The sequence below is a fragment of the Pempheris klunzingeri genome, chromosome 19 (assembly GCF_042242105.1).
Source record: "Pempheris klunzingeri isolate RE-2024b chromosome 19, fPemKlu1.hap1, whole genome shotgun sequence".
Classification (NCBI taxonomy): Eukaryota; Metazoa; Chordata; class Actinopteri; order Acropomatiformes; family Pempheridae; genus Pempheris; species Pempheris klunzingeri.
Window position 1 is genome coordinate 194,720 of NC_092030.1, and position 25,999 is coordinate 220,718.

Consider the following 25,999-nt stretch of genomic DNA (forward strand, 5'->3'; position numbering starts at 1 on the left):
GGCTTTGGCTGAGTGTTTTTTGGAGCCAGCAGTGACGTTCCACGAAGGTGCCTTCTGATTGGTCAGTGAGCAGGTAGCCCCGCCCTAAAGCCCCCCCCCCCCTTCCTGGTGTATCTTCCTCTAAATGGACCATCACTGACTACATGAACATCCTGCTGTGCTGAAGAAGACTGTAAACTAGAGACTGAGAGCAGAAACTGTTCACTGAGCTGATAAATCAGGAGAGAAGTCTCCTCATTTCCTCATTGACTTCCATCCAATCAGACTCCTGTTTGGAGCCAGTGGAGTCGCCCCCTGCTGGACACTAGAGAGGATGCAGCTTTAAGGCTCTTCAGCATCAGCTTCACTGTTCAGACCCAGAGGACACCGACACTTTTTATAGACTGATACCGACCAATCAGAGGACGCTTCTTTATACAGACTGATACCGACCAATCAGAGGACGCTTCTTTACACAGACTGATACCGACCAATCAGAGGACGCTTCTTTATACAGACTGATACCGACCAATCAGAGGACGCTTCTTTATACAGACTGATACCGACCAATCAGAGGACGCTTCTTTATACAGACTGATACCGACCAATCAGAGGACGCTTCTTTACACAGACTGATACCGACCAATCAGAGGACGCTTCTTTACAGACTGATACCGACCAATCAGAGGACGCTTCTTTATACAGACTGATACCGACCAATCAGAGGACGCTTCTTTACACAGACTGATACCGACCAATCAGAGGACGCTTCTTTATACAGACTGATACCGACCAATCAGAGGACGCTTCTTTACAGACTGATACCGACCAATCAGAGGACGCTTCTTTACACAGACTGATACCGACCAATCAGAGGACGCTTCTTTATAGACTGATACCGACCAATCAGAGGACGCTTCTTTACACAGACTGATACTGACCAATCAGAGGACGCTTCTTTATAGACTGATACCGACCAATCAGAGGACGCTTCTTTACACAGACTGATACCGACCAATCAGAGGACGCTTCTTTATAGACTGATACCGACCAATCAGAGGACGCTTCTTTACACAGACTGATACCGACCAATCAGAGGACGCTTCTTTATAGACTGATACCGACCAATCAGAGGACGCTTCTTTACACAGACTGATACCGACCAATCAGAGGACGCTTCTTTACACAGACTGATACCGACCAATCAGAGGACGCTTCTTTACACAGACTGATACCGACCAATCAGAGGACGCTTCTTTACACAGACTGATACCGACCAATCAGAGGACGCTTCTTTACACAGACTGATACCGACCAATCAGAGGACGCTTCTTTATAGACTGATACCGACCAATCAGAGGACGCTTCTTTACACAGACTGATACCGACCAATCAGAGGACGCTTCTTTACAGACTGATACCGACCAATCAGAGGACGCTTCTTTACAGACTGATACCGACCAATCAGAGGACGCTTCTTTATAGACTGATACCGACCAATCAGAGGACGCTTCTTTATACAGACTGATACCGACCAATCAGAGGACGCTTCTTTATAGACTGATACCGACCAATCAGAGGACGCTTCTTTATACAGACTGATACCGACCAATCAGAAGACGCTTCTTTATAGACTGATACCGACCAATCAGAGGACGCTTCTTTATACAGACTGATACCGACCAATCAGAGGACGCTTCTTTATAGACTGATACCGACCAATCAGAGGACGCTTCTTTATACAGACTAATACCGACCAATCAGAGGACGCTTCTTTACAGACTGATACCGACCAATCAGAGGACAGCCACAGCCACAGCTTTACATACCATCTGTGGGTTGAAGCACGCTGAGATCTGAAAGAAATACTCTGACAGTTTGAGAAATTCTCTTATTCGGTGGAGCAGATGAGCAGAACAATACAAATCTGAGGCTACATCCAGTTAGCTTAGCTTAGCACAAAGACTGGAAACAGAGGGAAACAGCTAGCCTAGCTAAGCACCAAGACTGGAATAAAGGTTTATCTAAAAAACTAAAACCCAGTGGCTGTACTTCAGCCAGTGTTTCCAGCCGATCACAGAGCCTCTGGACTCCACAGTGTGTCTGTAGTGTTTCCCAGCATCGGAGTCCAGTTCATTCACAATGAAACAACAAATAAATAGAAGATCAGCTTTGTCTGCCCCCCCCTCAGGTCCTGGTAGGAGGAGGACCTGCAGCCACTGTCCCCTGGTGTCTGTATCTGGATCAGAGGGATCTGCGTGTGACTATTTCATTGTAATTTTCTTTGGCTCCATGTAGAGTCGTGACTAATTGTTTGCTGGCCTCGTCCTATTGAGGGTTTAAAGGCACGGAGCAGCTGGTAACCCCTGTGTGATCCTCTCTTCTCCTAAAACTTTGTGACCTGAGAAACTGAGAACGCTGCGGCCGCTGGCTGCACTTCAGCAGCAGCCGTCAGTCCAACGGGCGGCTGTGGAGATGCTAGAGAGAATTTCTTGGTTTTGAAGTAAATGAAGCCTTTGGCCTGAGCTAAGCATTGTGGGTCTGTGGTGACAGCAGGGCAGGGAGCGTGGGGGGGGCAGCCTGCCAGCAGAGCAGGGTGCTGGTATCAGGTATCCCCTCATCCTGAAACACTGAAACACTAATTATGACCTGATAGAAAGTGCTGCAGGGACACCGCAGGGCGGGTTCAGCTCTCTGGGATCCTCCTGGAGAAAGTGGAGCCTCAGAGGAGGAGGAGGAAGAGGAGGAGGAGAAGGAGGAGGAAGAGGAGGGGGGTCTGGCTGGAGTTCAGCCAACAGTCAGAGGAGATGTTTTTTTATCAGAGCAGAGAAAAGAGACGGAGGGAAATACTCTCCCAGAACCTCTGAATCTGATCCAGAGTCTGTCTGAGTGTTTATGTAACTGTTTTATAGCCGGGATCCAAACGCCATGAGGAGGAGAGGAGGAGGAGAGGAGGTGTGAGACCCGGCCTGAGCAGGTATGACGGCCTGGCCCGCTCACATCCAGCGGTTATATGAGCCGCGCGGCCAGCTTGTGTAACACATTCAGAAATACAAATGCTGAACTCCTCCTCCTCCTCATCCTCATCTCAGAGGCGCATCAGCAGCAGAGCGATGTGAGTTCACACGGAACCCTCCAGACCAGCCTGCTGACATGCCGTCACACTAACCTCCTCCAGCGGACTCCACGATGGCTTTACGCACCTTGGGCACGCCGCTTTACGCATACGCGTGCGTCTGTCTCTGCATTTTCTTCCTGCAAGCTGTCCGCTCTCAGAGGGACCCGGGGACGCCGGGGGGAGACAGTCAGCACGCGGCTCTCCGGCAGACGCTGCAGTGGTCCCATAACGGGAAGATTTTCAGCCTGCTGAGCCGCGGCTCCGAGTACCAGCCGCCCCGTCGGAGGGGCGCTGCGCGGGAACAAGTGCAGGCGCAGCCGGTCACCATCATCCGCGATGCGGACGCGACACATCCGGACGCCTCGAGCCCGCCGGGGGCCCAGCGGCAGCAACGGCAGCCCCCTCGGTCCGCGTCCCACTCGCACGGCCCCCGCGGCCTCCCGTCCCCCCTCCAAAGGCTCGTGAGAGGGCGTGAGCACCGCCAGGACCGGCCCGGGGAGCGCACGGGGACGCACGGGAGCAGCGGAGCCAATGAGACTCGGGAGGAAGCCCCCGCCAGGAGGGAGGACATGATGGTCGGCGACGATCCGTACGACCCCTACAAGTCCACCGACACTGACAATCCCTATTACAACTACTACGACGTCTACGAGAGACCCAGACCCAGACCCAGACCTGGGTACGGCACCCAGTACCACCAGTACGGTAAGACACAGGAACCAGTGAGAGACACAGGAACCAGTAAGAGACACAGGAACCAGTGAGAGACACAGGAACCAGTAAGAGACACAGGAACCAGTGAGAGACACAGGAACCAATGAGAGACAGGAACCAGTGAGAGACACAGGAACCAATGAGAGACAGGAACCAGTGAGAGACACGGGAACCAGTGAGAGACACAGGAACCAGTGAGACAAACAGGAACCAGTGAGAGACACAGGAACCAATGAGAGACACAAGAACCAGTGAGACACAGGAACCAGTGAGAGACAGGAACCAGTGAGAGACACGGGAACCAGTAAGAGACACGGGAACCAGATAGAGACACAGGAACCAGTGAGAGACACAGGAACCAGTGAGAGACACAGGAACCAGTGAGAGACACGGGAACCAGTAAGAGACACGGGAACCAGTGAGAGACACGGGAACCAGTAAGAGACACGGGAACCAGTGAGAGACACAGGAACCAGTAAGAGACACAGGAACCAGTGAGAGACACAAGAACCAGTGAGAGACACAGGAACCAGTGAGACAAACAGGAACCAGTGAGAGACACAGGAACCAGTGAGAGACACGGGAACCAGTAAGAGACATGGGAACCAGATAGAGACACGTGAACCAGTGAGAGACACAGGAACCAGTGAGAGACAGGAACCAGTAAGAGACACAAGAACCAGTGAGAGACAGGAACCAGTGAGAGACACGGGAACCAGTAAGAGACACGGGAACCAGTGAGAGACACAGGAACCAGTAAGAGACACAGGGACCAGTGAGAGACACAGGAACCAGTGAGACAAACAGGAACCAGTGAGAGACACAGGAACCAGTGAGAGACACGGGAACCAGTAAGAGACACGGGAACCAGATAGAGACACATGAACCAGTGAGAGACACAGGAACCAGTGAGAGACAGGAACCAGTAAGAGACACGGGAACCAGTGAGAGACAGGAACCAGTAAGAGACACAGGAACCAGTGAGAGACACAGGAACTAGTGAGACAAACAGGAACCAGTGAGAGACACGGGAACCAGATAGAGACACGGGAACCAGTGAGAGACACAGGAACCAGTGAGAGACACAGGAACCAGTGAGAGACACAGGAACCAGTGAGAGACAGGAACCAGTGAGAGACACAGGAACCAGTGAGAGACAGGAACCAGTGAGAGACACAGGAACCAGTGAGAGACACAAGAACCAGTGAGAGACACAGGAATCAATGAGAGACAGGAACCAGTAAGAGACACAGGAACCAGTGAGAGACACATAACCAGTGAGAGACACAGGAACCAGTGAGAGACACAGGAACAAGTGAGAGACACAGGAACCAATGAGAGACACAAGAACCAGTGAGAGACACAGGAACAAGTGAGAGACACAGGAACCAATGAGAGACACAAGAACCAGTGAGAGACACAGGAACCAGTGAGAGACACAGGAACAAGTGAGAGACACAGGAACCAGTAAGAGACAGGAACAAGTGAGAGACACAGGAACCAGTAAGAGACACATGAACCAGTGAGAGACACAAGAACCAGTGAGAGACAGGAACCAGTGAGAGACACAAGAACCAGTGAGAGACACAGGAACCAGTGAAAGACACAGGAACTAGTGAGACAAACAGGAACCAGTGAGAGACACAAGAACCAGTGAGAGACACAGGAACCAGTGAAAGACACAGGAACTAGTGAGACAAACAGGAACCAGTGAGAGACACAAGAACCAGTGAGACACAGGAGCCAGTGAGACACAGGAACCAGTGAGAGACACAGGAACCAGTGAGAGACACGGGAACCAGTAAGAGACACGGGAACCAGATAGAGACACGTGAACCAGTGAGAGACAGGAACCAGTAAGAGACACAAGAACCAGTGAGAGACAGGAACCAGTGAGAGACACAGGAATCAATGAGAGACACAAGAACCAGTGAGAGACACAGGAACCAGTGAGAGACACAGGAACAAGTGAGAGACACAGGAACCAGTAAGAGACAGGAACAAGTGAGAGACACAGGAACCAGTAAGAGACAGGAACCAGTGAGAGACACAGGAACCAGTGAGAGACACAAGAACCAGTGAGAGACAGGAACCAGTGAGAGACACAGGAACCAGTGAGAGACACAAGAACCAGTGAGAGACAGGAACCAGTCCGGCCTCCTCTGTCTCAGGACAGCTGTGTCACTGGTCTGAAGCCGTCTTGCTGTCGCAGGTCTTCCTGATCTGGTTCCTGACCCGTACTACATCCAGGCCTCGGCCTACGCCCAGAGGGTCCCCATGTACAACCTGAGGTGTGCTGCAGAGGAGAACTGCCTGTCCAGGTACGCCCTGCCCACAGGGGGGAGCACACAGGTACCAGGTACAGCCAGTGACTGTGTGAGTGTGTGGTATGTGTGTGTGTGTGTGTGTGACTGACTGTGTGTGTGTGTGTGTGTGTGTGTGTGTGTATGACTGTGTGACTGTGTGTGTGTGTGTGTGTGTGTGACTGTGTGACTGTGTGTGTGAGTGTGTGTGTGACTGTGTGAGTGTGTGTGTGTGTGTGTGTGAGTGTGTGTGTGTGTGTGACTGTGTGAGTGTGTGGTGTGTGTGTGTGTGACTGTGTGGTGTGTGTGTGTGTGTGTGTGTGTGTGACTGTGTGAGTGTGTGTGTGACTGTGTGTGTGACTGTGTGAGTGTGTGGTGTGTGTGTGTGTGTGTGTGTGTGACTGTGTGACTGTGTGAGTGTGTGGTGTGTGTGTGTGTGTGACTGTGTGAGTGTGTGTGTGACTGTGTGAGTGTGTGGTGTGTGTGTGACTGTGTGAGTGTGTGTGTGAGTGTGACTGTGTGAGTGTGTGTGTGACTGTGTGTGACTGTGTGACTGTGTGGTGTGTGTGTGTGACTGTGTGTGTGTGTGTGACTGTGTGTGTGTGATTGTGTGTGTGATTGTGAGTGTGTGTGTGACTGTGTGAGTGTGAGTGTGTGTGTGTGTGATTGTGTGAGTGTGTGTGTGACTGTGTGAGTGTCTGTGTGACTGTGTGTGTGTGTGTGATTGTGAGTGTGTGTGTGACTGTGTGAGTGTGAGTGTGTGTGTGACTGTGTGAGTGTGAGTGTGTGTGTGTGTGACTGTGTGAGTGTCTGTGTGACTGTGTGTGTGTGTGTGATTGTGAGTGTGTGTGTGACTGTGTGAGTGTGAGTGTGTGTGTGACTGTGTGAGTGTGAGTGTGTGTGTGAGTGTGTGACTGTGTGACTGTGTGTGTGAGTGTGTGGTGTGTGTGTGACTGTGTGTGTGTGACTGTGTGTGTGTGATTGTGTGTGTGTGTGTGACTGTGTGACTGTGTGTGTGTGTGTGTGTGACTGTGTGAGTGTGTGTGTGAGTGTGTGGTGTGTGTGTGTGTGTGTGTGACTGTGTGTGACTGTGTGAGTGTGTGTGTGTGAGTGTGTGGTGTGTGTGTGTGATTGTGTGTGTGTGTGTGAGTGTGTTTGTGTGTGTGTGTGATTGTGTGTGTGACTGTGTGTGAGACTGTGTGTGTGTGTGTGTGTGTGTGTGTGTGACTGTGTGTGAGACTGTGTGTGTGTGTGTGTGTGTGTGTGTGACTGTGTGTGTGTGTGTGTGACTGTGTGTGTGTCTCCACTTTAATCACAGTGTGTGTGGGCAGAGAGCGTCAGATGGTAAACACATTATGGAGAACCAGCCCAAACAACCACGTGCCTCCAGCTATTTTCCAGCCACCGTTTACACACAGACGGCCTGGCTCAGAGGGGGGAGGGGCTTAGTGACATCACCCTGACCTTGTGTGTGTGTGCGTGTGTGTGCTGTTGCTCCTGCAGCTCGGCCTACAGAGGCAGCGTCAGGGACTACGACACCCGCATGCTGCTGAGGTTTCCTCAGAGGGTCAAGAACCAGGGCACGGCCGACTTCCTCCCCAGCAGGCCCCGCTACTCCTGGGAGTGGCACAGCTGTCATCAGTGAGTATCAGGTCCCATCGGGGCCGCCCAGCCCGCCGCCACTCACACCTCCTCAAGACCTCCTGAGACCCCTAGAGACCCTCTGAGACCCACTGAGACCCCTAGAGACCCTCTGACACCCTCTGGGACCCTCTGAGACCCTCTGAGAACTCTCTCAGGGTCTCCGGACTGGTCTGAGCTGGACCCCCGCTCTCTGACTTTGGGCTCCGACGAGCTTCATTTGTAGCTTCAGGCTCTTAAGGAAGTCCGTTCTCTGTTTTTACGTCTCAGACAGTGAAACCAGCTCCGAACGCTCAGAAGCTCGGGGGACCCGATCCGTCCTTTGACTTCAGGTTATGTACGGCTGCAGAGCCACACGTCCTCCTATATAAACATAAAGATGAGGATAAGGAGCCTAAAAGGGAGCGTTGGGCCCCTCTGCTGGGCTTCTGGAGAGCTGCCCAGTTCTCCCTGATTCCAGAGAAACGACCTCAGTCCATAGTTATGTAGTGAAACCAGCGGGCCGATCCCCAGATGGAGCACATGTGGCAGCGCTCCAGCAGACTGGAGCTGGAGACTCTATAGATTTATCATCCATGAACTCCAGACTGTTTCTGTCTCATTAAACAAACCCCGGCTGTAAGATAACAGACGGCTCTGCATGTGCAGCACCACCAAACACACACGTAGAGGTCTGCACACACTGACTGAACACAGCAGAGTGTGTGTGCTGCTTGGCTTAACTCTGCTGCTGCTGCTCCACAGGCACTACCACAGCATGGATGAGTTCAGCCACTACGAGCTGTTGGACGCATCCACCCACCACGCCGTGGCCGAGGGCCACAAGGCCAGCTTCTGCCTGGAGGACACGTCCTGTGACTATGGCTACTACCGGAGATTCGCCTGCACCGCCCACACCCAGGTCCCTCAGACAGACCAAAGCTGCTCAGGATGCCGTGCTGCTGGCGCTGAACCTAAAGCGGTTTTATCGATACTTTAGATTAGTGGCCCTTCACGGGACAGACCCACTCAGCGAGCCCAGTCAGATCCGTCCCTCAGACTCACACACAGGACGCTTCGCTTTAGTTCTGCTCACAGTGCGTTTCTGCTGCCCCCCAGTGGACAAAGCATGTAGGCGGTCAGGTCCTGTTAGCTGGAGCAGCGACGTCAGACTGACAGCCGCTGTACACACACACACACACACAAACAGCAGACGAACCAGCCAATCACTGCAGACCTTTAACCCTTTAACGTCCACGTGTTTACAGCTGTAGGCGTCGCTCTGCCTCAGCGCCCAGAAAACACATGACACACTCAAACTCTGGCTGTTTCAAAATAAAAGCCCCTGCAGCTGTAACGAGGCTGCACTTATTTAGGTCCACGGTATGTTCAGGTGTAAACAGACGATAATTTAACTTCACTGACATGTTTTTCTCAGAGCGACCTGCTGGTTGGACTGTGGTTGACACATTTTTAAAGAAGAAAAACAAGTGCTCTGTTACCAGGCAGAACAGCTGTAGTAGTGGTGGTGATTTAGTGACTTCCTGTTTGTCCTGTAAGGTGATCCTACCTGTCATCACTTCCTTAGTTTGGCTGATTTTTGGGTCATTCTCCACAGCCGCAGCTTTCCTCTGACAGACATTAGATCAGTTATCACACTCTGCAGCTGACCGTGTAGCCTGTTTTGGATGTTGTGCTGGCTAACGTGCTGCTGTGTGTGGGTCTGTCCACCGTGCAGGGCCTGAGTCCAGGATGTTACGACACCTACAACGCAGACATCGACTGCCAGTGGATCGACATCACAGATGTGAAACCTGGAAACTACATCCTCAAGGTTTGTTTTCAGCCCACGTGACGTTTTTCCAGAAACACGTGTGGAGCCACGTTGCGTTCAGGAGCACCCGGTGAGCGCCCGTGCTCTGGCCGTGTACTGACCTGGTATTTCAGAGTAAATGTGCGGGGTTTGTGTCCACAGATCAGTGTGAACCCGTACTACCAGGTCCCAGAGAGCGACTACAGCAACAACATTGTGCGCTGTGATGTTCGCTACACCGGAAACTACGCCTACGTGTCCGGCTGCCACATGTCCACGTAAGCTTCACGCCGCCGTCACTGGTGCTTCCTCCTGCCCTCCATCACCGTCCTCATCCTCTTCCTCCTCTCTGTCTGCAGGTATTAGCAGCCCACGCTCAGCGAGGACGACTGCAGGACAAACTCATGAAACATCAACACGTTTCAGACGTTTGGTCACCACAAGGCTCCCAGTCGGGACCGTGTGAGGGGAACTAGTTTCTCTGTCCTCTCTGATGATTATACTCTTTTCTTTGCCTCAGAATATTCTCTGTTTCTCTCTCTGTCTATTACCTCGTACTGTACGCTTGCGTTTCATATTTCCTGTGAGATGAAGCAGAGCAGCAGAGTCCTGATGCAGAGCAGCTTGTCCTCTCTGCTCGGTCACTGTTGGCTTCATCACGTGTTTCAATGACGCTGTTGTTTAAAGGAAAATGTATTTGTTGTATTTATGAGCAACGGAAGAAACTCTCTGTACTAAAATAAAGGTTGTGATACTGGATCACCTCGTTAGACTGAGCAGCACACACACACACACACACACACACCATGTCTAACCCTGACCAATCACAGGAGGGAAAAAACTCAAGGTGATGGTTTTTAAAATGCTGAACTGGAGGCTTCATCAGTCAATGTTGCCGTGGTTACGCCCACTGCCTCCATGCGGTTTGGTGTTTCTGGTGTGAACACGTCTTGTTGTTCGTCCTCTTAGCTCAGTGTTTGGTCTCCACCTCCTCCTGGCGGACCTCCATGCTAACAGGCTAGTTGCTAACTGGCCCTAAAGAGTCTCTGCTGTGGTCTCTTCCCTGAGAATGACATCATGACCAGAGGGTCACATGACAACACTGATAACTGTTATTAGCTGACGGGGGGGGGCACAATACTTTATTGATCCCTCAGGGGGCCAGTTAGAGGCTGCAGCTTCTGAACATGAATAAATAATCAATTCAACAAACATGTCTGTCTGTTAGGACGACTAACTAACATTCATCAATAACTGATTCATCAATAACACTCTCCTCCTCTTCCTCATCTCCTCTCCTCCTCTGCTCCTCTCCTCTCCTCCTCTGCTCCTCTCCTCTCCTCTCCTCCTCCTCTCCTCCTCTTCCTCCTCCGGTCCAGCAGGGGGCTCCACTGAGTTTTTCTCCTGTTGTTTATTTCACTGATTTTATCAGATTGTCGGACGCTCAGCAGCAAACCAGCAGAGAGAGAGAGTGAGACAGACAGACAGACAGACAGACAGACAGATAGATAGACAGATAGACAGATAGATACAGACAGACAGAGTGTGTGTGAGCCTCGGGATCAAACATCGGCCTCCAAACGGTCCGTTTATCCGGTCAGGATGCATCCGGTCCGAGTGTCCATCCCGTCGTTCCGCTCGGAGACCAACCCGGTGGAGAAAGGCTTCACGGTGAGAGGGACAGGTGACCCGGAACTCACGGGGTACCTGACACGGTGCACACACACACACACACACACACACACACACACACACACACACACACACACACACACACACACACACACACACACACACACACACACACACACACACACACAGTGTCTGTCTGTTTGGTGTTTCCTTTAAACAACATTTAAATGGTTTATGGAGTAAAACCCAGAGTCAGTAACCCTGACTCTGACTCTGACCCTGACTCTGACTCTGACTCTGATCCTGACTCTGACCCTGACTCTGACCCTGATCCTGACTCTGACCCTGACTCTGACTCTGACCCTGACCCTGATCCTGACTCTGACTCTGACCCTGACTCTGACTCTGACCCTGACTCTGACTCTGATCCTGACTCTGACCCTGACCCTGACCCTGATCCTGACTCTGACCCTGACTCTGACCCTGACCCCGGATCTCAGTCAGTCTGTGTCCTTCCAGATTAAACTACATGAAGCTGTTCAGAGAACTACTTTTCCCATCTGTAGTCCACAGCAGACACACAGAGTACAACATGGCCGCCGTCTGTGAGCGCCTGGTTAATCTAAAGCTGATTTAGAGGTTTAGGTCGCCGTGCTGTCTTATGGTTGGTTCCTCTGACGGTTTATTTCTGCACCACAAGGTAAAGATCGTCTCTGCTGACTAGAGGCAAGGACTGCTGAACTGTTCCTTTAATTCACCCACAGAGGAGCTGACGCTGACCGAAGACGGAAACTGTTAAAAGTTCATACTGACAGAGAGACTGGATGTGGGGGGGGGGGGGGGGGGGTCACCTGATGGATGACCGATCAGTGAGAAACGGTCTCTGCTGGACTGTTTGTTCTCCTCAGCGCTGGTCCAGGACCTGCTGATGTCCGTCCCTTTGGCCCCCCCTCCCTGTCTGGGTTCCTCTTTTACAGCCTTTGTGTGTTTGAGCTGAGGGAAGAAGAAGTTTCCAGTAACTCTGACTGGTCCAGCAGATGCTTCCTGTTGGTAACCAGCTGACGTGGACACTGACCAGGGGCGGGGGGGGCACGTCTGAGTCATGACACCCCAACACAAATTAACCGCTGTCCTCCTCCTGTCAGGTGTTTAAGATCGACGTGCTGATGAATGGCAGGCAGCACTCGGTGGAGAAGCGCTACAGTGAATTTCACGCTCTGCATAAAATGGTGAGACAGAGTTTTTTCACACTTCAGAGGGTTTTCACATTTCACATATTTAAAGGGTACCTTTTGCCACCAGACTACATTCACAAAAACAGGGATTTTACCTCAAAGAACACAAGAGCTGCCAGTCTGCTGTTGCCTCCATCAGTTAGTGTGTTTGTGTTACTGTGTGTTAAACAGATATTGTGTTGGATCCAAACTAACCGTTTTAAAACACCAAAGTTACACAATAAAGCAGATAAACTAACTGATGGAGGCAGCAGCAGAACAGCAGCTCCTGTGTCCTGTTCTCTAAAATCCCTGTTTTAGTGAATGTAGTCTGGTGTGTGTGCTGTTTGTGGTTAAACCAAAAGGATCTTCCAGGTCTCTCTCTGTAGGGATCCTTTCCATGATGCTGTCACACACTTAGAATAACACTCTGAGCCTGTCAGTGGATCAAACAAGCTCTTTTAGTGGACCTACTGTGATCAGGTGCAGTTGTCCCAAAGGATCACGTTGCAGCCATTGCAGCCCGTTTGGTGGCTGCTGGCTGAGGTGATCTACTGGACCAGTTCCAACACTTTTACTACCTACCAGTCACTCACACACCAGGATGAGGACACAGAGGATCATGGGGGAGAAACAGGGGAATGACCCTTTAAGTAACACATAACATTGTCTGTTTTCCTGTTTACTGGTGCAGAAATCAGCAGCTGGTGAATAATTAATGTTCCTCTTTCTGTCCCACTGCCATTATTGAACCTGTAGGAGACATTTTGACGTGACACAGTGAGAGAAACACATTAAAACGAATGATGGCTGGATTCCATTCAGCTGTTTAAGTTTCAGGGTCTTGATGTTGTCGTGGCTGTAAGCTCGTACTGTTGTTCTGTGTGTCTGACTGATCTGTCCAGCTGAAGAAGAGCATAAAGCCCCCAGAGATCCCCTCCAAACATGTCAGGAACTGGGTCCCCAAAGTCCTGGAGCAGCGGAGGCAAGGCCTGGAGCTCTACCTGCAGGTACTGTGACACACACCTCCACCGCCCTGCTCTGTGTGTGTGTGTGAGAAGCCTTTAAGCTTTTGTGTGTCCAGACTAAAGATCCAAAGTCGGGGAGTAACCCTGACCCAGAGGGCGACCGCGCTGGCTGCCTCGTGTGCACAGTGTAATTAGCTCTTGTTTTGTCTGTTTTGTCAGACTATAATTATGGAAAATGGAGTTCTTCCAAAGATATTCCTGGATTTCCTGAATATCCGCCATTTTCCCTCAGTGCCAAAAACAGAGAGCTGCGGGTGAGTTCAAACTGCAGCTTTTCCATGAAATAAACCACCTTTTTGTATCTGTGGAGAGTTTGCTGCAGGGCTGGTGGAGGCTGACCTTCTGTTTCTCCCCTCAGGTCGTTTGATACGGAGTCAGAGGGGTCCAGGTGAGTCCTCGTCCTCCGGCTCGGCGATCCTGAGTCTCTGTTTGCTCCGTGTGTCACCGACTCATGTTTGTTCTTCTCCTCAGTAAACTCTCCCATCAGCCGGTGCTGCTGTTTCTGAGGGACCCGTACCTGCTGCCGTCGGCTCACGGTCAGTTCAGGCTCCGCGCCGCCATCCGTTCAGTCGTCACGTCCCTCTGTGTGCTGCATTGTCCCACCAGCAGCACACAGATGGACTGTGAATCCACTGTCCACATCTCTTCTCCTTCTTCTCTCCTTGACGCTCAGATCCGTGTCCTGATGTCGTGATTGAAGGTGTGGTTCATGGAGTTTTCTACCCGGACCTTCAGCCGAGGTAGAGCAGCAGACTCTGACGACCAACAGGCGTCACGTTTTCACACCATTGTAGGTGTGCACCGCGAAGAAGACGACCCGAAGATCCACTGAGCCTCACTAACATTTTCCATTCCAACCCGGACATGTTTATCTGTTAAAAACTGACGTGTTAACCTCCCAGTAAATCACACAATCGTTTCTGTTAAACCTCCAGTGACCCGGTGACCTCCGCACCGCCACCACCAGCTGCTCTTTAAATCAACACCAACGGGGAATCTGTGGATCTGAGTCCTAGCAGAATAACGGCTGCAGTGAGCTCTAACTGACTGCAGCAGCTAATGAGGACGTCAGAGTCAAACCAGATGATCCACTGAGGCTGCAGAGCTTCACTCCTCCTTTACTGGTGACAGTAACAGTAACACAGAAGATCCAGACAGACGAGTGACAGGCAGACTGACCTGTTTTCAGTACTGAGGTCTCTGGGGGGGTGACGTGGACCTCGTACTGAGCACCAGGTGTTTGAGGGACAGGAGTTTAGATGAGCTATAAAAAACAGATGGAGGTGAAGATGTTTTGTAGAAATTAGACGCAGACGAAGACACTGACTCCACCTACTCGGCACTGACGGACTCATGACAGACTGTCAGTGCTCAGCCAGCTGGGGGTGCAGTCAGGTTTCGAGAGAGGCCTCTGGCAACACGTACTACAGGTCAGTAACCAGCACTAACACGTGTGCCAGAGGCTCGTCTGTCACACGCAGGTTAAAGGGATGAAGAGTGTGTTTAGACTGACCAGCCAGTAAAACGCTTCGTGTTGCATTCACTGACTCCTCTGTGTGACTGGATCTCCACTACAGCACAGCGACAACACATTTATCCTGACTAGACTGACCTCAGCTGGTTCTGTTGAACAGCGGATGGTTTCCTGGAGGTCGACCCTGGACATCTCTCCGTCTTTATATTGTGTAACTGTGAGTGAAACGTGTCATTTCTGTGCCATAACACTGACCTTCAGTAAACACTGGACTGTAGCACTTTAACATGGGCCACGTGAGATACTCACACCAATAAAACTCATTATTTCCACAAACCTTGATGGTCAGACTCACATTCAGTTGGTTTTTAATTAGAATAACATCAGACCGGTGGACACAGAAGCTCTTTATTAGAAAAAGCATTAAAAAAGGCTGCGACTGACGAACCAACAGCTGTTCGGTCTGTCCACACTAGTGAGCAGAGCCTCCTCCTGTCGTCCTGCTGCAGGTGAGCGGGTGTATCCATCTCATTCAGTCAGACGTATTGAAATGTTCACATGATGCACACGTCACCTGTGATTTTGGTCACGTGGCCCGGCTGTAGCCAGCAGCCAGCCGTCAGTGATCTGATTGGCTGCAGCTGTAACAGATCTGTAAATAAACACTTGAACAAAATGCTGAGAAGATTAAAAACCCTTTAACGTCTGGGAGGTGGCGCCCTGGTAACAGTCCAACGGTAACAACAACACACGTGTGTGTGTGTGTGTGATCCAGCCCTGCAGCGTTAAAGCTCTCCGTGACCGACTTCATCTCTCAGCCTCTCGTCCTGGTGTCCGTCCGTCTGAGGTCCCTTCATGTTGGCGAAGGCAACTTCTTTGGTCAGCTGCTCTAGAGGGGGGAGCCCCACTGCCAGGTTCCTCATGGCGATGGCGGTCATCAAGAACCTAACGGGGACACGAAGCACACCCACAGGTTAACCTCTTTCTGTGTGTCACCAGACGGAGTGCCGCTGTCAGAGGACGCCACTCACCCCCTCCGGATGGTGTAGTACTTCTTCACTGCAAAGCGCTCCAGCCGCTCCAGCACGCCAGCCTCCCTGTGTCTCCTCACCTCCTTCATGCGGCGCTGCCTCTTCAGGAACAGCTGCACCACGGGGTCGGTGGCACTGGCCTCGGCGGCTCCATCATCATCTGGGGCGGCGAGAGGCTGCAGCTCCGGAGGGAGGGGCTCCGTCTCTGTGGGCCAGACGGACGGAGGAGTCACAGCTGTTTAACACCTGTCGGGTCAAGCGACTGAAACATTATGTTGATTATGTTCTCATTGTGTTTGACCTGCAGCGCCCCCCTCACCGCGGCGTTGAACACATGTCTACCTGTCCCGTTGCGAACGCGCTCCTGGAGCTCAGACAGCTTGGAGAACTTCTCCTGCAGCACCGCCTCGGTGGTGTTGACGTAGACGTACATGTAGCAGGACGGGTCCTCGGACACCGTGTACACCTTGTGGTACGCCCCCGCAGGCACCTGCACATGGGCACACGGGGGTCAGAGCGCCGTGTTAATCTGTGGCGTGTTAGCTGTGAGGACAGTGTGCTGCTGTACCTTTATCTGTTCGCCAGGCTGCAGCGTGTAGTTCTTCTTCTCCTCCACCACCTCCACGCTCACGCTGCCCTGCAGCACCTGGATGCTGGTGTTCCCCAGATCCTCACTGACGAAGTTCTCCAGGTGGAGACCTAAAGGCAGCGTCCGTTAGCAGCCTCATTCAAGTGAACACAGCACACACACTGCCCTCCACCTACCTGGGAAATCTGCGATGAAGACAATCTCAGTCTGGTTGTCCAGGCTGCCCTCGATCTCCTGGAACTTGGTCCTCCAGGGCGACAGGTCCACCAGCAGGGGCATCAGCCAGGTGTTTGGTTGGAAAGGCGACCAATCAGCCTTCCCCACGTCCACACGGGGATCAAAGATCCTTCAGTGAGGACGTTTAAGCACACACCATCAGCTCAGAGGGATCTACAGCGTCATTCATCTAAACTCTTCTACTGATGGGACATTAATACCTCTGCTGGAAGCGCTCATTGATGGACACCCAGATGTCGAAGTAGATTTCAGGATCAGTGATGTTGTAGCGTGGCAGCAGCTGATGGAGACATGTGGCGTACTGCTTCAGCATGTCGCCGTGGTCCTTCCAGCGCCGGCTCTGAGTGAACACCTTCAGCGCCACATCACAGGTTTTAGAAATGAAAACAACACCATGTTCACACCAGCTCAGACTGATGGACACAGCGATAACAGAAGGAAAAACTGTGTTTCTGATCTCTCCACAGATCTAAAACGTCCTGACTGACTCATCTCAAAGTGAACAAACGGCTCATTTTGTCCCTGTGACTCACCCCTGGGTTCAGGTAGCCGATCTCTCCCGTCTTTCCGTCTCTGTAGGTGATCTTCACGTGCTGGTGGCTGCGGGAGTGAACCATCATGTCCCAAGAGTAGCCATACAGCCCGTTGGTCCAGTTGTTGTAGCCCTGCAGGGACATGAAGCATCAGGATCATTCAAAGGGACACGAGTCCGACCCTCATTTGTCCCGATTCTGTTCATGAACCAGGACGTCAAAATCAGAGAGAGGAACTCAGATCAGAGGCTGGATAATGACGATCTTCTTCCTTTTCCTGTCCTTCGCTGGCCTGCTGAGGATCACTGACTGATGGAGGAACCGAAGTACAGTCTCATCATGCAGCAGGTTAACCCCTGACCCTGACCCATGAGAACCGGTTGGTAGAGTTAGGGACCAAACTGGTCTGTGGGTTAGAGTTAGGGGCCAAACTGGTCTGTGGGTTAGAGTTAGGGGCCAAACTGGTCTGTGGGTTAGAGTTAGGGACCAAACTGGTCTGTGGGTTAGAGTTAGGGGCCAAACTGGTCTGTGGGTTAGAGTTAGGGGCCAAACTGGTCTGTGGGTTAGAGTTAGGGGCCAAACTGGTCTGTGGGTTAGAGTTAGGGGCCAAACTGGTCTGTGGGTTAGAGTTAGGGGCCAAACTGGTCTGTGGGTTAGAGTTAGGGACCAAACTGGTCTTTGGGTTAGAGTTAGGGGCCAAACTGGTCTGTGGGTTAGAGTTAGGGACCAAACTGGTCTGTGGGTTAGAGTTAGGGGCCAAACTGGTCTGTGGGTTAGAGTTAGGGGCCAAACTGGTCTGTGGGTTAGAGTTAGGGGCCAAACTGGTCTGTGGGTTAGAGTTAGGGACCAAACTGGTCTTTGGGTTAGAGTTAGGGGCCAAACTGGTCTGTGGGTTAGAGTTAGGGGCCAAACTGGTCTTTGGGTTAGAGTTAGGGGCCAAACTGGTCTATGGTTTGGCTGTGAGGGTGTTCGTGGTTGCGGGGGATGGGTTGGGTGGGGCCGGCGGGTGTACCTGTGTGATGAAGTGTGAGTACGGCAGGAAGAGCTGCTCAGTGATGTAGATGATGGTAAAAATGGCCCCCAGCTTGTGCTTCAGTCTCAGTCTGGAAGTTTTGGCGACAGACGGTGTCTGCTGGGGTCCCGCGCGGCTGCTTTGGACATCAGTGTACACACAGGAAGTGCTGGGCTGACAGTCTGCCGAGGTGAGCGGCAGGACTGCCCTGAGGAATGCTGGGAAATGGGCAAAGAATCTTCTCGGCCAGTCCGGGTAGCAGAAGAGAGGACTGGTGGCCAGCATCGTGTAGGCAAACATACCTGTGGAGGATCGACGCCACGGTTACCTAAACTAAACTAAAACCAGGTGTGAAAAAGCATTTTACCTGGACTAAAATTAAAATCTAGACATAAAACGATGAAGCCAAGCTGTGTTCCAGTAAAATGAAAATATACAGGAAATGGGTTTAGTTTAGTCACATGTCGTTCCAACCACAGTCCTCTGATTGGTCGGTATCAGTCTGTAAAGAAGCGTCCTCTGATTGGTCGGTATCAGTCTATAAAGAAGCGTCCTCTGATTGGTCGGTATCAGTCTATAAAGAAGCGTCCTCTGATTGGTCGGTATCAGTCTATAAAGAAGCGTCCTCTGATTGGTCGGTATCAGTCTGTATAAAGAAGCGTCCTCTGATTGGTCGGTATCAGTCTATAAAGAAGCGTCCTCTGATTGGTCGGTATCAGTCTATAAAGAAGCGTCCTCTGATTGGTCGGTATCAGTCTATAAAGAAGCGTCCTCTGATTGGTTGGTATCAGTCTGTATAAAGAAGCGTCCTCTGATTGGTCGGTATCAGTCTGTATAAAGAAGCGTCCTCTGATTGGTCGGTATCAGTCTATAAAGAAGCGTCCTCTGATTGGTCGGTATCAGTCTATAAAGAAGCGTCCTCTGATTGGTCGGTATCAGTCTGTATAAAGAAGCGTCCTCTGATTGGTCGGTATCAGTCTGTGTAAAGAAGCGTCCTCTGATTGGTCGGTATCAGTCTGTGTAAAGAAGCGTCCTCTGATTGGTCGGTATCAGTCTATAAAGAAGCGTCCTCTGATTGGTCGGTATCAGTCTATAAAGAAGCGTCCTCTGATTGGTCGGTATCAGTCTGTATAAAGAAGCGTCCTCTGATTGGTTGGTATCAGTCTGTATAAAGAAGCGTCCTCTGATTGGTCGGTATCAGTCTGTAAAGAAGCGTCCTCTGATTGGTCGGTATCAGTCTGTGTAAAGAAGCGTCCTCTGATTGGTCGGTATCAGTCTGTATAAAGAAGCGTCCTCTGATTGGTCGGTATCAGTCTGTGTAAAGAAGTGTCCTCTGATTGGTCGGTATCAGTCTATAAAGAAGCGTCCTCTGATTGGTCGGTATCAGTCTGTGTAAAGAAGCGTCCTCTGATTGGTCGGTATCAGTCTGTAAAGAAGCGTCCTCTGATTGGTCGGTATCAGTCTGTAAAGAAGCGTCCTCTGATTGGTCGGTATCAGTCTGTATAAAGAAGCGTCCTCTGATTGGTCGGTATCAGTCTGTGTAAAGAAGCGTCCTCTGATTGGTCGGTATCAGTCTATAAAGAAGCGTCCTCTGATTGGTCGGTATCAGTCTGTGTAAAGAAGCGTCCTCTGATTGGTCGGTATCAGTCTATAAAGAAGCGTCCTCTGATTGGTCGGTATCAGTCTGTGTAAAGAAGCGTCCTCTGATTGGTCGGTATCAGTCTATAAAGAAGCGTCCTCTGATTGGTCGGTATCAGTCTATAAAGAAGCGTCCTCTGATTGGTCGGTATCAGTCTGTATAAAGAAGCGTCCTCTGATTGGTCGGTATCAGTCTGTATAAAGAAGCGTCCTCTGATTGGTCGGTATCAGTCTATAAAGAAGCGTCCTCTGGTTGGTCGGTATCAGTCTGTATAAAGAAGCGTCCTCTGATTGGTCGGTATCAGTCTGTATAAAGAAGCGTCCTCTGATTGGTCGGTATCAGTCTATAAAGAAGCGTCCTCTGATTGGTCGGTATCAGTCTATAAAGAAGCGTCCTCTGATTGGTCGTATCAGTCTGTATAAAGAAGCGTCCTCTGATTGGTCGGTATCAGTCTGTGTAAAGAAGCGTCCTCTGATTGGTCGGTATCAGTCTGTGTAAAGAAGCGTCCTCTGATTGGTCGGTATCAGTCTGTGTAAAGAAGCGTTCTCTGATTGGTCGGTATCAGTCTGTGTAAAGAAGCGTCCTCTGATTGGTCGGTATCAGTCTGTATAAAGAAGCGTCCTCCGATTGGTCGGTATCAGTCTGTAAAGAAGCGTCCTCTGATTGGTCGGTATCAGTCTGTAAAGAAGCGTCCTCTGATTGGTCGGTATCAGTCTGTATAACGAAGCGTCCTCCGATTGGTCGGTATCAGTCTGTAAAGAAGCGTCCTCTGATTGGTCGGTATCAGTCTATAAAGAAGCGTCCTCTGATTGGTCGGTATCAGTCTGTAAAGAAGCGTCCTCCGATTGGTCGGTATCAGTCTATAAAGAAGCGTCCTCCGATTGGTCGGTATCAGTCTATAAAGAAGCGTCCTCCGATTGGTCGGTATCAGTCTATAAAGAAGCGTCCTCCGATTGGTCGGTATCAGTCTGTATAAAGAAGCGTCCTCCGATTGGTCGGTATCAGTCTGTAAAGAAGCGTCCTCCGATTGGTCGGTATCAGTCTGTAAAGAAGCGTCCTCCGATTGGTCGGTATCAGTCTATAAAGAAGCGTCCTCCGATTGGTCGGTATCAGTCTATAAAGAAGCGTCCTCCGATTGGTCGGTATCAGTCTGTAAAGAAGCGTCCTCCGATTGGTCGGTATCAGTCTATAAAGAAGCGTCCTCCGATTGGTCGGTATCAGTCTGTATAAAGAAGCGTCCTCCGATTGGTCGGTATCAGTCTGTAAAGAAGCGTCCTCCGATTGGTCGGTATCAGTCTATAAAGAAGCGTCCTCCGATTGGTCGGTATCAGTCTATAAAGAAGCGTCCTCCGATTGGTCGGTATCAGTCTGTAAAGAAGCGTCCTCCGATTGGTCGGTATCAGTCTGTAAAGAAGCGTCCTCCGATTGGTCGGTATCAGTCTGTAAAGAAGCGTCCTCCGATTGGTCGGTATCAGTCTGTGTAAAGAAGCGTCCTCCGATTGGTCGGTATCAGTCTGTGTAAAGAAGCGTCCTCTGATTGGTCGGTATCAGTCTATAAAGAAGCGTCCTCTGATTGGTCGGTATCAGTCTGTGTAAAGAAGCGTCCTCTGATTGGTCGGTATCAGTCTGTGTAAAGAAGCGTCCTCTGATTGGTCGGTATCAGTCTGTGTAAAGAAGCGTCCTCTGATTGGTCGGTATCAGTCTGTGTAAAGAAGCGTCCTCTGATTGGTCGGTATCAGTCTATAAAGAAGCGTCCTCTGATTGGTCGGTATCAGTCTGTAAAGAAGCGTCCTCTGATTGGTCGGTATTAGTCTGTATAAAGAAGCGTCCTCTGATTGGTCGGTATCAGTCTGTATAAAGAAGCGTCCTCTGATTGGTCGGTATCAGTCTGTATAAAGAAGCGTCCTCTGATTGGTCGGTATCAGTCTGTATAAAGAAGTGTCCTCTGATTGGTCGGTATCAGTCTATAAAGAAGCGTCCTCTGATTGGTCGGTATCAGTCTGTATAAAGAAGCGTCCTCTGATTGGTCGGTATCAGTCTGTGTAAAGAAGTGGATAAAACACTGGCACTAAACATTTTAAACAAGACAAACTCAGATGAACCAGTGCACCCCCTCTGGAGACCAGACAGATCTGAAAACAGACCTCAAAACTAAACCTAATGGAGGTGCAGAGGAGCTCAGTTACAGACTAAAACAGGAGGGATGTTCTTAGACTCACCGATGCTGAACAGCTGAGAGTTCATACAGTGGAAGTAGGAGACAAAGACAAACGCATAAGGCCGCGTGGCATCAAAAAACAGCAGGTATCCAGCGGTCAGGTCTAGGATGAGGCCGCCTCCGTGGACCACCAGCAGGCTGACGAGCTCCACTGGCAGCAGCAGTCTGAGACACAGCGCCACAGGTCACAGAGGCCACTATCTGTCATAGCTTCACTGATGTGCACTGAGCTGCTACATTAACCTACTTGAAGGGGTCAAAGAGCCAGTGGTGAGCCAGGTATGACATGGAGTATCCCTCCATCCAATCAGCATCAAGCTTTTTGACTCCGGCGATGAAGTACACAATGAAGATCTGCGGGGAGCACACACACAGATGATTGTTATACGACACTCACCTGGAGCCTGACGGTGGTTCACTACAGACTCAGAGCAGCTCACGGCAGACCTGAGCCCTCAGCACCGTGTAGTTCCACAGGGGCACGTGGGCGTTTCTAATCGACGGCCTCCGTAGTCCGTCCAGCGACCTGCAGACACACACGGACAGAGAGGTCGACCTCCGCTGAGCGCCCTCATACAAACGCAGGACAGACACACGGACGCGGAGCAGCTCACCAGTATCTGTTCCCATCCATCAGCGTGAGCTGGAACCCGATGAGGCCGTACAGGTACGAGTGGTTGTTCCACGCCGTTTTATCCAGGAAGAAGATGTACCAGTAGGTGGAGATGAACATGAGGCAGGACAGACGGTAGAAACAGCCCAGCATGATGCCCAGGGTGCCTTCAACGACAAACACCTCACTTAGTGCCAAAAGGAGCACTCGTCCTTACTATTAACACGTCTGTTTTACACACAGATACCTGAGAGTGTTGCATTAAAGGGAAACGCCACTATTTTTATACCTGGGCCCTATTTGTATACATTCTGCTGTCTAAATGACTTTATTGATCCCCCATCTGGGAAATTTGCATGTTACAGCAGCAACAGAGGCAGGGGCAAGATAGGCAGCTTGTTTGATCCACTGACAGGCTCAGAGTGTTATTCTAAGTGTGTGACAGCATCATGGAAAGGATCCCTACAGAGAGAGACCTGGAAGATCCTTTTGGTTTAACCACAAACAGCACACACACCAGACTACATTCACTAAAACAGGGATTTTAGAGAACAGGACACAGGAGCTGCTGGTCAGTCATGTTTGTGTTATTGTGTGTTACACAGGTATTCTGTTGGATCTGAACTAACCGTTACAACACAAAAGTCACACAATAACTTTAAACAAACTAAATGATCAAGACAGCGGCACACCAGCAGCTCCCACGTAAATTTGTGTTTTTGTCAATGGGGTCTTGACTAGAGCAATGTAACAGCAAATAGACACCAAAATATGTACCAAAGGGGCCCAGCTCAAAAACACAGAGTTCTCCTCAAAGAGAAATCCAGCAGTTTGGAGTTTGATCCACATTTGGGGACTCTTCAGGGTTTCACTGCCTCACCTTTGACCAGTCTGTCTCTGTAATGTCCCCTGGTGGGGTGGGCGTACTAAACTCTATAAAACAGTGTTTAGAACACTGAACACGCTCTGAACAGGAGTCTGTTAGGAGGCTCTAACAGAGCTGGAGCTGCAGTCAGCGCGACATCAGTCTGAGCCTGGGGGGGCAGGAAGGTGGAAATAACAGGCCTGTACTAACTGGTCCCCCTCCCCCACCGGACACCGCCTCAGTCTGGACTCATAAAGACGGGGTTGGGGGGGCTGGAACTCACCGAGGAACATCACCAGGTACACCAGGTACATCCAGTCCAGTGGCAGCGGCTGCAGGAAGTTGAAGAGGGGGAAGCGGCACACAGGGGCCCCGTCCAGGTACTTGTAGTCCAGGTGACTGAGGCCTCGCTCCTGGGTGACATCGATGGCCATCAGCAGGCCTGTGGGGGGTCACATGACGCAGCGTGAAGGGTGGGTTACACAACAGGTGGCTCACGGGAGGACAACCTGGTCTGGGACCAGGATACGGTCTGGGACCAGGATACTGCCTGGGACCAGGATACTGCCTGGGACCAGGATACAGTGTGAGATCAGGAGGGGAACTCACCAAAGAGGCAGCGAAAGATGCCCAGGGACGCGGGGTCCGTGGGGCGGTTCAGCAGGGCCACTAGGCTGCTCCAGGAGGCCAGGTCCTCAACCCTGAAGCCAAAGAGCCGCTCCATCCTGCTGGGGGGCCCGGGCTGGTCCGGACCAGGCGCCGTGCCCCTCTTTGGCGTCTGGTCCTCGCCGTCGCTGCCCACCAGAGCTCCTACAGGTAGAAGAGGACCTGAAGCTCACACAGCGTTTACAGGACCCGCGTGCGCGCAAACACACACACACACACACACACACACACACACACACACACACACACACACACACACACACACACACACACACACACACACACACACACACACTTTGACCGCCTGCAGCAGGCTCACCTGCAGCTCCTCTCGACTCCATGCTGGACTCAGACGGGTTTCGGTCGGTAGGAGACACTTCGGTTCTCTTCCGGGTCTCCGGGGGTCCAAGTGGATCCAGGTGAGGGTCCAGGTGAGGGTCCAGAGCTGCTGCTGCTGCTCACGTACACAGTTACGTGTCACACTCACTCACTCACTCACTCACACACACACACACACACACACACACACACAGGGAGGGATTGGAATGTTGTGAAAGAGCTGCTCGTCGGTCATTGGCTGATTCCTCCGGTGATCCCGCCCACTAAGGGAACACGATAACGTCACATCCTGTGGCCTGCAGACTGGGCGGTGAGTCTCCATCATGGACGGATAAACAGAAAATATATAGAAATAAATAAAATACTAAAAATAATTAAAGAAAATAGACAACATGTATCATAAATAAAAGATAAAGATGAAAAATAAATAGGTGAAATATGAATGAAACAAAAAACAGACAAATTCTAAAAGACAAATCTAGTCTAATCAAAAGTGGAAAAGTTTGGAATAATCTTTAAAAATTCACATTTATTTTCATTATATATTTATAATTTATTCAGGAATCAGGTCACATTAATACATTTATTCTTCCTTTGTGTTTGTACCTCTGGATATCTGCTGTTTTATGATGGGTTAAGACTTTATCTTTTCTGTCTTTTTTACCTTCTGAATTCAGCCAACAGAAGGCAGAAGTCAAGTGTTTTTTATATTTTATAAGTGAAGGCTGCTCCACCCAAAGAAAACAAACCTTTAACAGCCTAAATAGACTTTTCTTGGAGCTGCTTTGGGTCATTAAATCCTATTTTTCCACTCCACAGTTCCTGTTAATTAAAGTGTGCATTAGACAAAGGAGCAGTGCTGATGTGGCAGCGCCCTTTGGACTCAGAGAGTGGACGGTCAGCAGGGTTCAGCCGGGGCCTCACATGACAGACCGGTCATCAGGTTTTTATTTAACGGGAGAGTACAAAAAGAGTAATGATAACAGCTTTAAAAACAATGCTAACAAAGTGCTTCATGTACAATAAAATCCCAACAGCAACAAAAATGACATTACAGGTAAAACGTAATATGAAAACAGCATTAATGTCAGAGTAAGATAAAACAAACTCTAAGGCATGAAGGAATTATTAGACCAGACAGAATCAGACGTATATTATTATTATTATTATTGACAGTAATAATAAAACTATACCGGTGTAATACCTGTGTCTGGCGCTGGGGGGCGCCGGTGAGCTCAGTGGCCGCCTGTGACGTGGAGCGCTGCCGTTAAAGAGGAAGAGAAGAAGAACAACAAAAGGTTTTCAGGGCAGAACACATCATCCTCCTCATCATCATCATCATTTCTCTGGCTCTGGCTCTCA

At 50.6% G+C, this 25,999-nt stretch overlaps 3 protein-coding genes across 4 annotated transcripts; 2 read left to right on the top strand and 1 right to left on the bottom strand.

The window, feature by feature from the left end:
• The first annotated feature begins 3,085 nt into the window (after window positions 1-3,085).
• On the top strand, window positions 3,086-10,306 carry loxa (lysyl oxidase a). Its single transcript, XM_070850286.1, has 7 exons — window positions 3,086-3,802; window positions 6,024-6,132; window positions 7,618-7,755; window positions 8,500-8,656; window positions 9,473-9,568; window positions 9,710-9,825; window positions 9,907-10,306. Exons 1-7 carry the CDS (start codon window positions 3,169-3,171, stop codon window positions 9,911-9,913), a joined length of 1,257 nt encoding a protein of 418 aa, XP_070706387.1. The 5' UTR covers window positions 3,086-3,168; the 3' UTR covers window positions 9,914-10,306.
• A 717-nt stretch (window positions 10,307-11,023) lies between these two features.
• snx24 (sorting nexin 24) lies at window positions 11,024-15,231 on the top strand. Of its 2 annotated transcripts, XM_070850719.1 has the most exons (8): window positions 11,024-11,218; window positions 12,325-12,408; window positions 13,299-13,403; window positions 13,581-13,675; window positions 13,780-13,809; window positions 13,893-13,957; window positions 14,095-14,161; window positions 14,357-15,231. In XM_070850719.1, the coding sequence occupies exons 1-8, from the start codon at window positions 11,150-11,152 to the stop codon at window positions 14,397-14,399; spliced, it is 558 nt and encodes a 185-aa protein (XP_070706820.1). In that variant the 5' UTR covers window positions 11,024-11,149; the 3' UTR covers window positions 14,400-15,231. The 2 variants fall into 2 exon arrangements, with proteins under 2 accessions (XP_070706820.1, XP_070706821.1); XM_070850720.1 differs by having other exon boundaries at window positions 14,095-15,231.
• A 56-nt stretch (window positions 15,232-15,287) lies between these two features.
• On the bottom strand, window positions 15,288-24,901 carry ggcx (gamma-glutamyl carboxylase). Its single transcript, XM_070850949.1, has 15 exons — window positions 24,618-24,901; window positions 24,242-24,442; window positions 23,916-24,074; window positions 22,769-22,934; window positions 22,602-22,680; window positions 22,402-22,508; window positions 22,156-22,319; window positions 18,298-18,599; window positions 17,286-17,417; window positions 16,953-17,104; window positions 16,692-16,861; window positions 16,495-16,625; window positions 16,269-16,416; window positions 15,927-16,131; window positions 15,288-15,840 (listed from the first exon to the last, which is right to left on the bottom strand). Exons 1-15 carry the CDS (start codon window positions 24,637-24,639, stop codon window positions 15,681-15,683), a joined length of 2,298 nt encoding a protein of 765 aa, XP_070707050.1. The 5' UTR covers window positions 24,640-24,901; the 3' UTR covers window positions 15,288-15,680.
• Window positions 24,902-25,999: the final 1,098 nt, after the last annotated feature.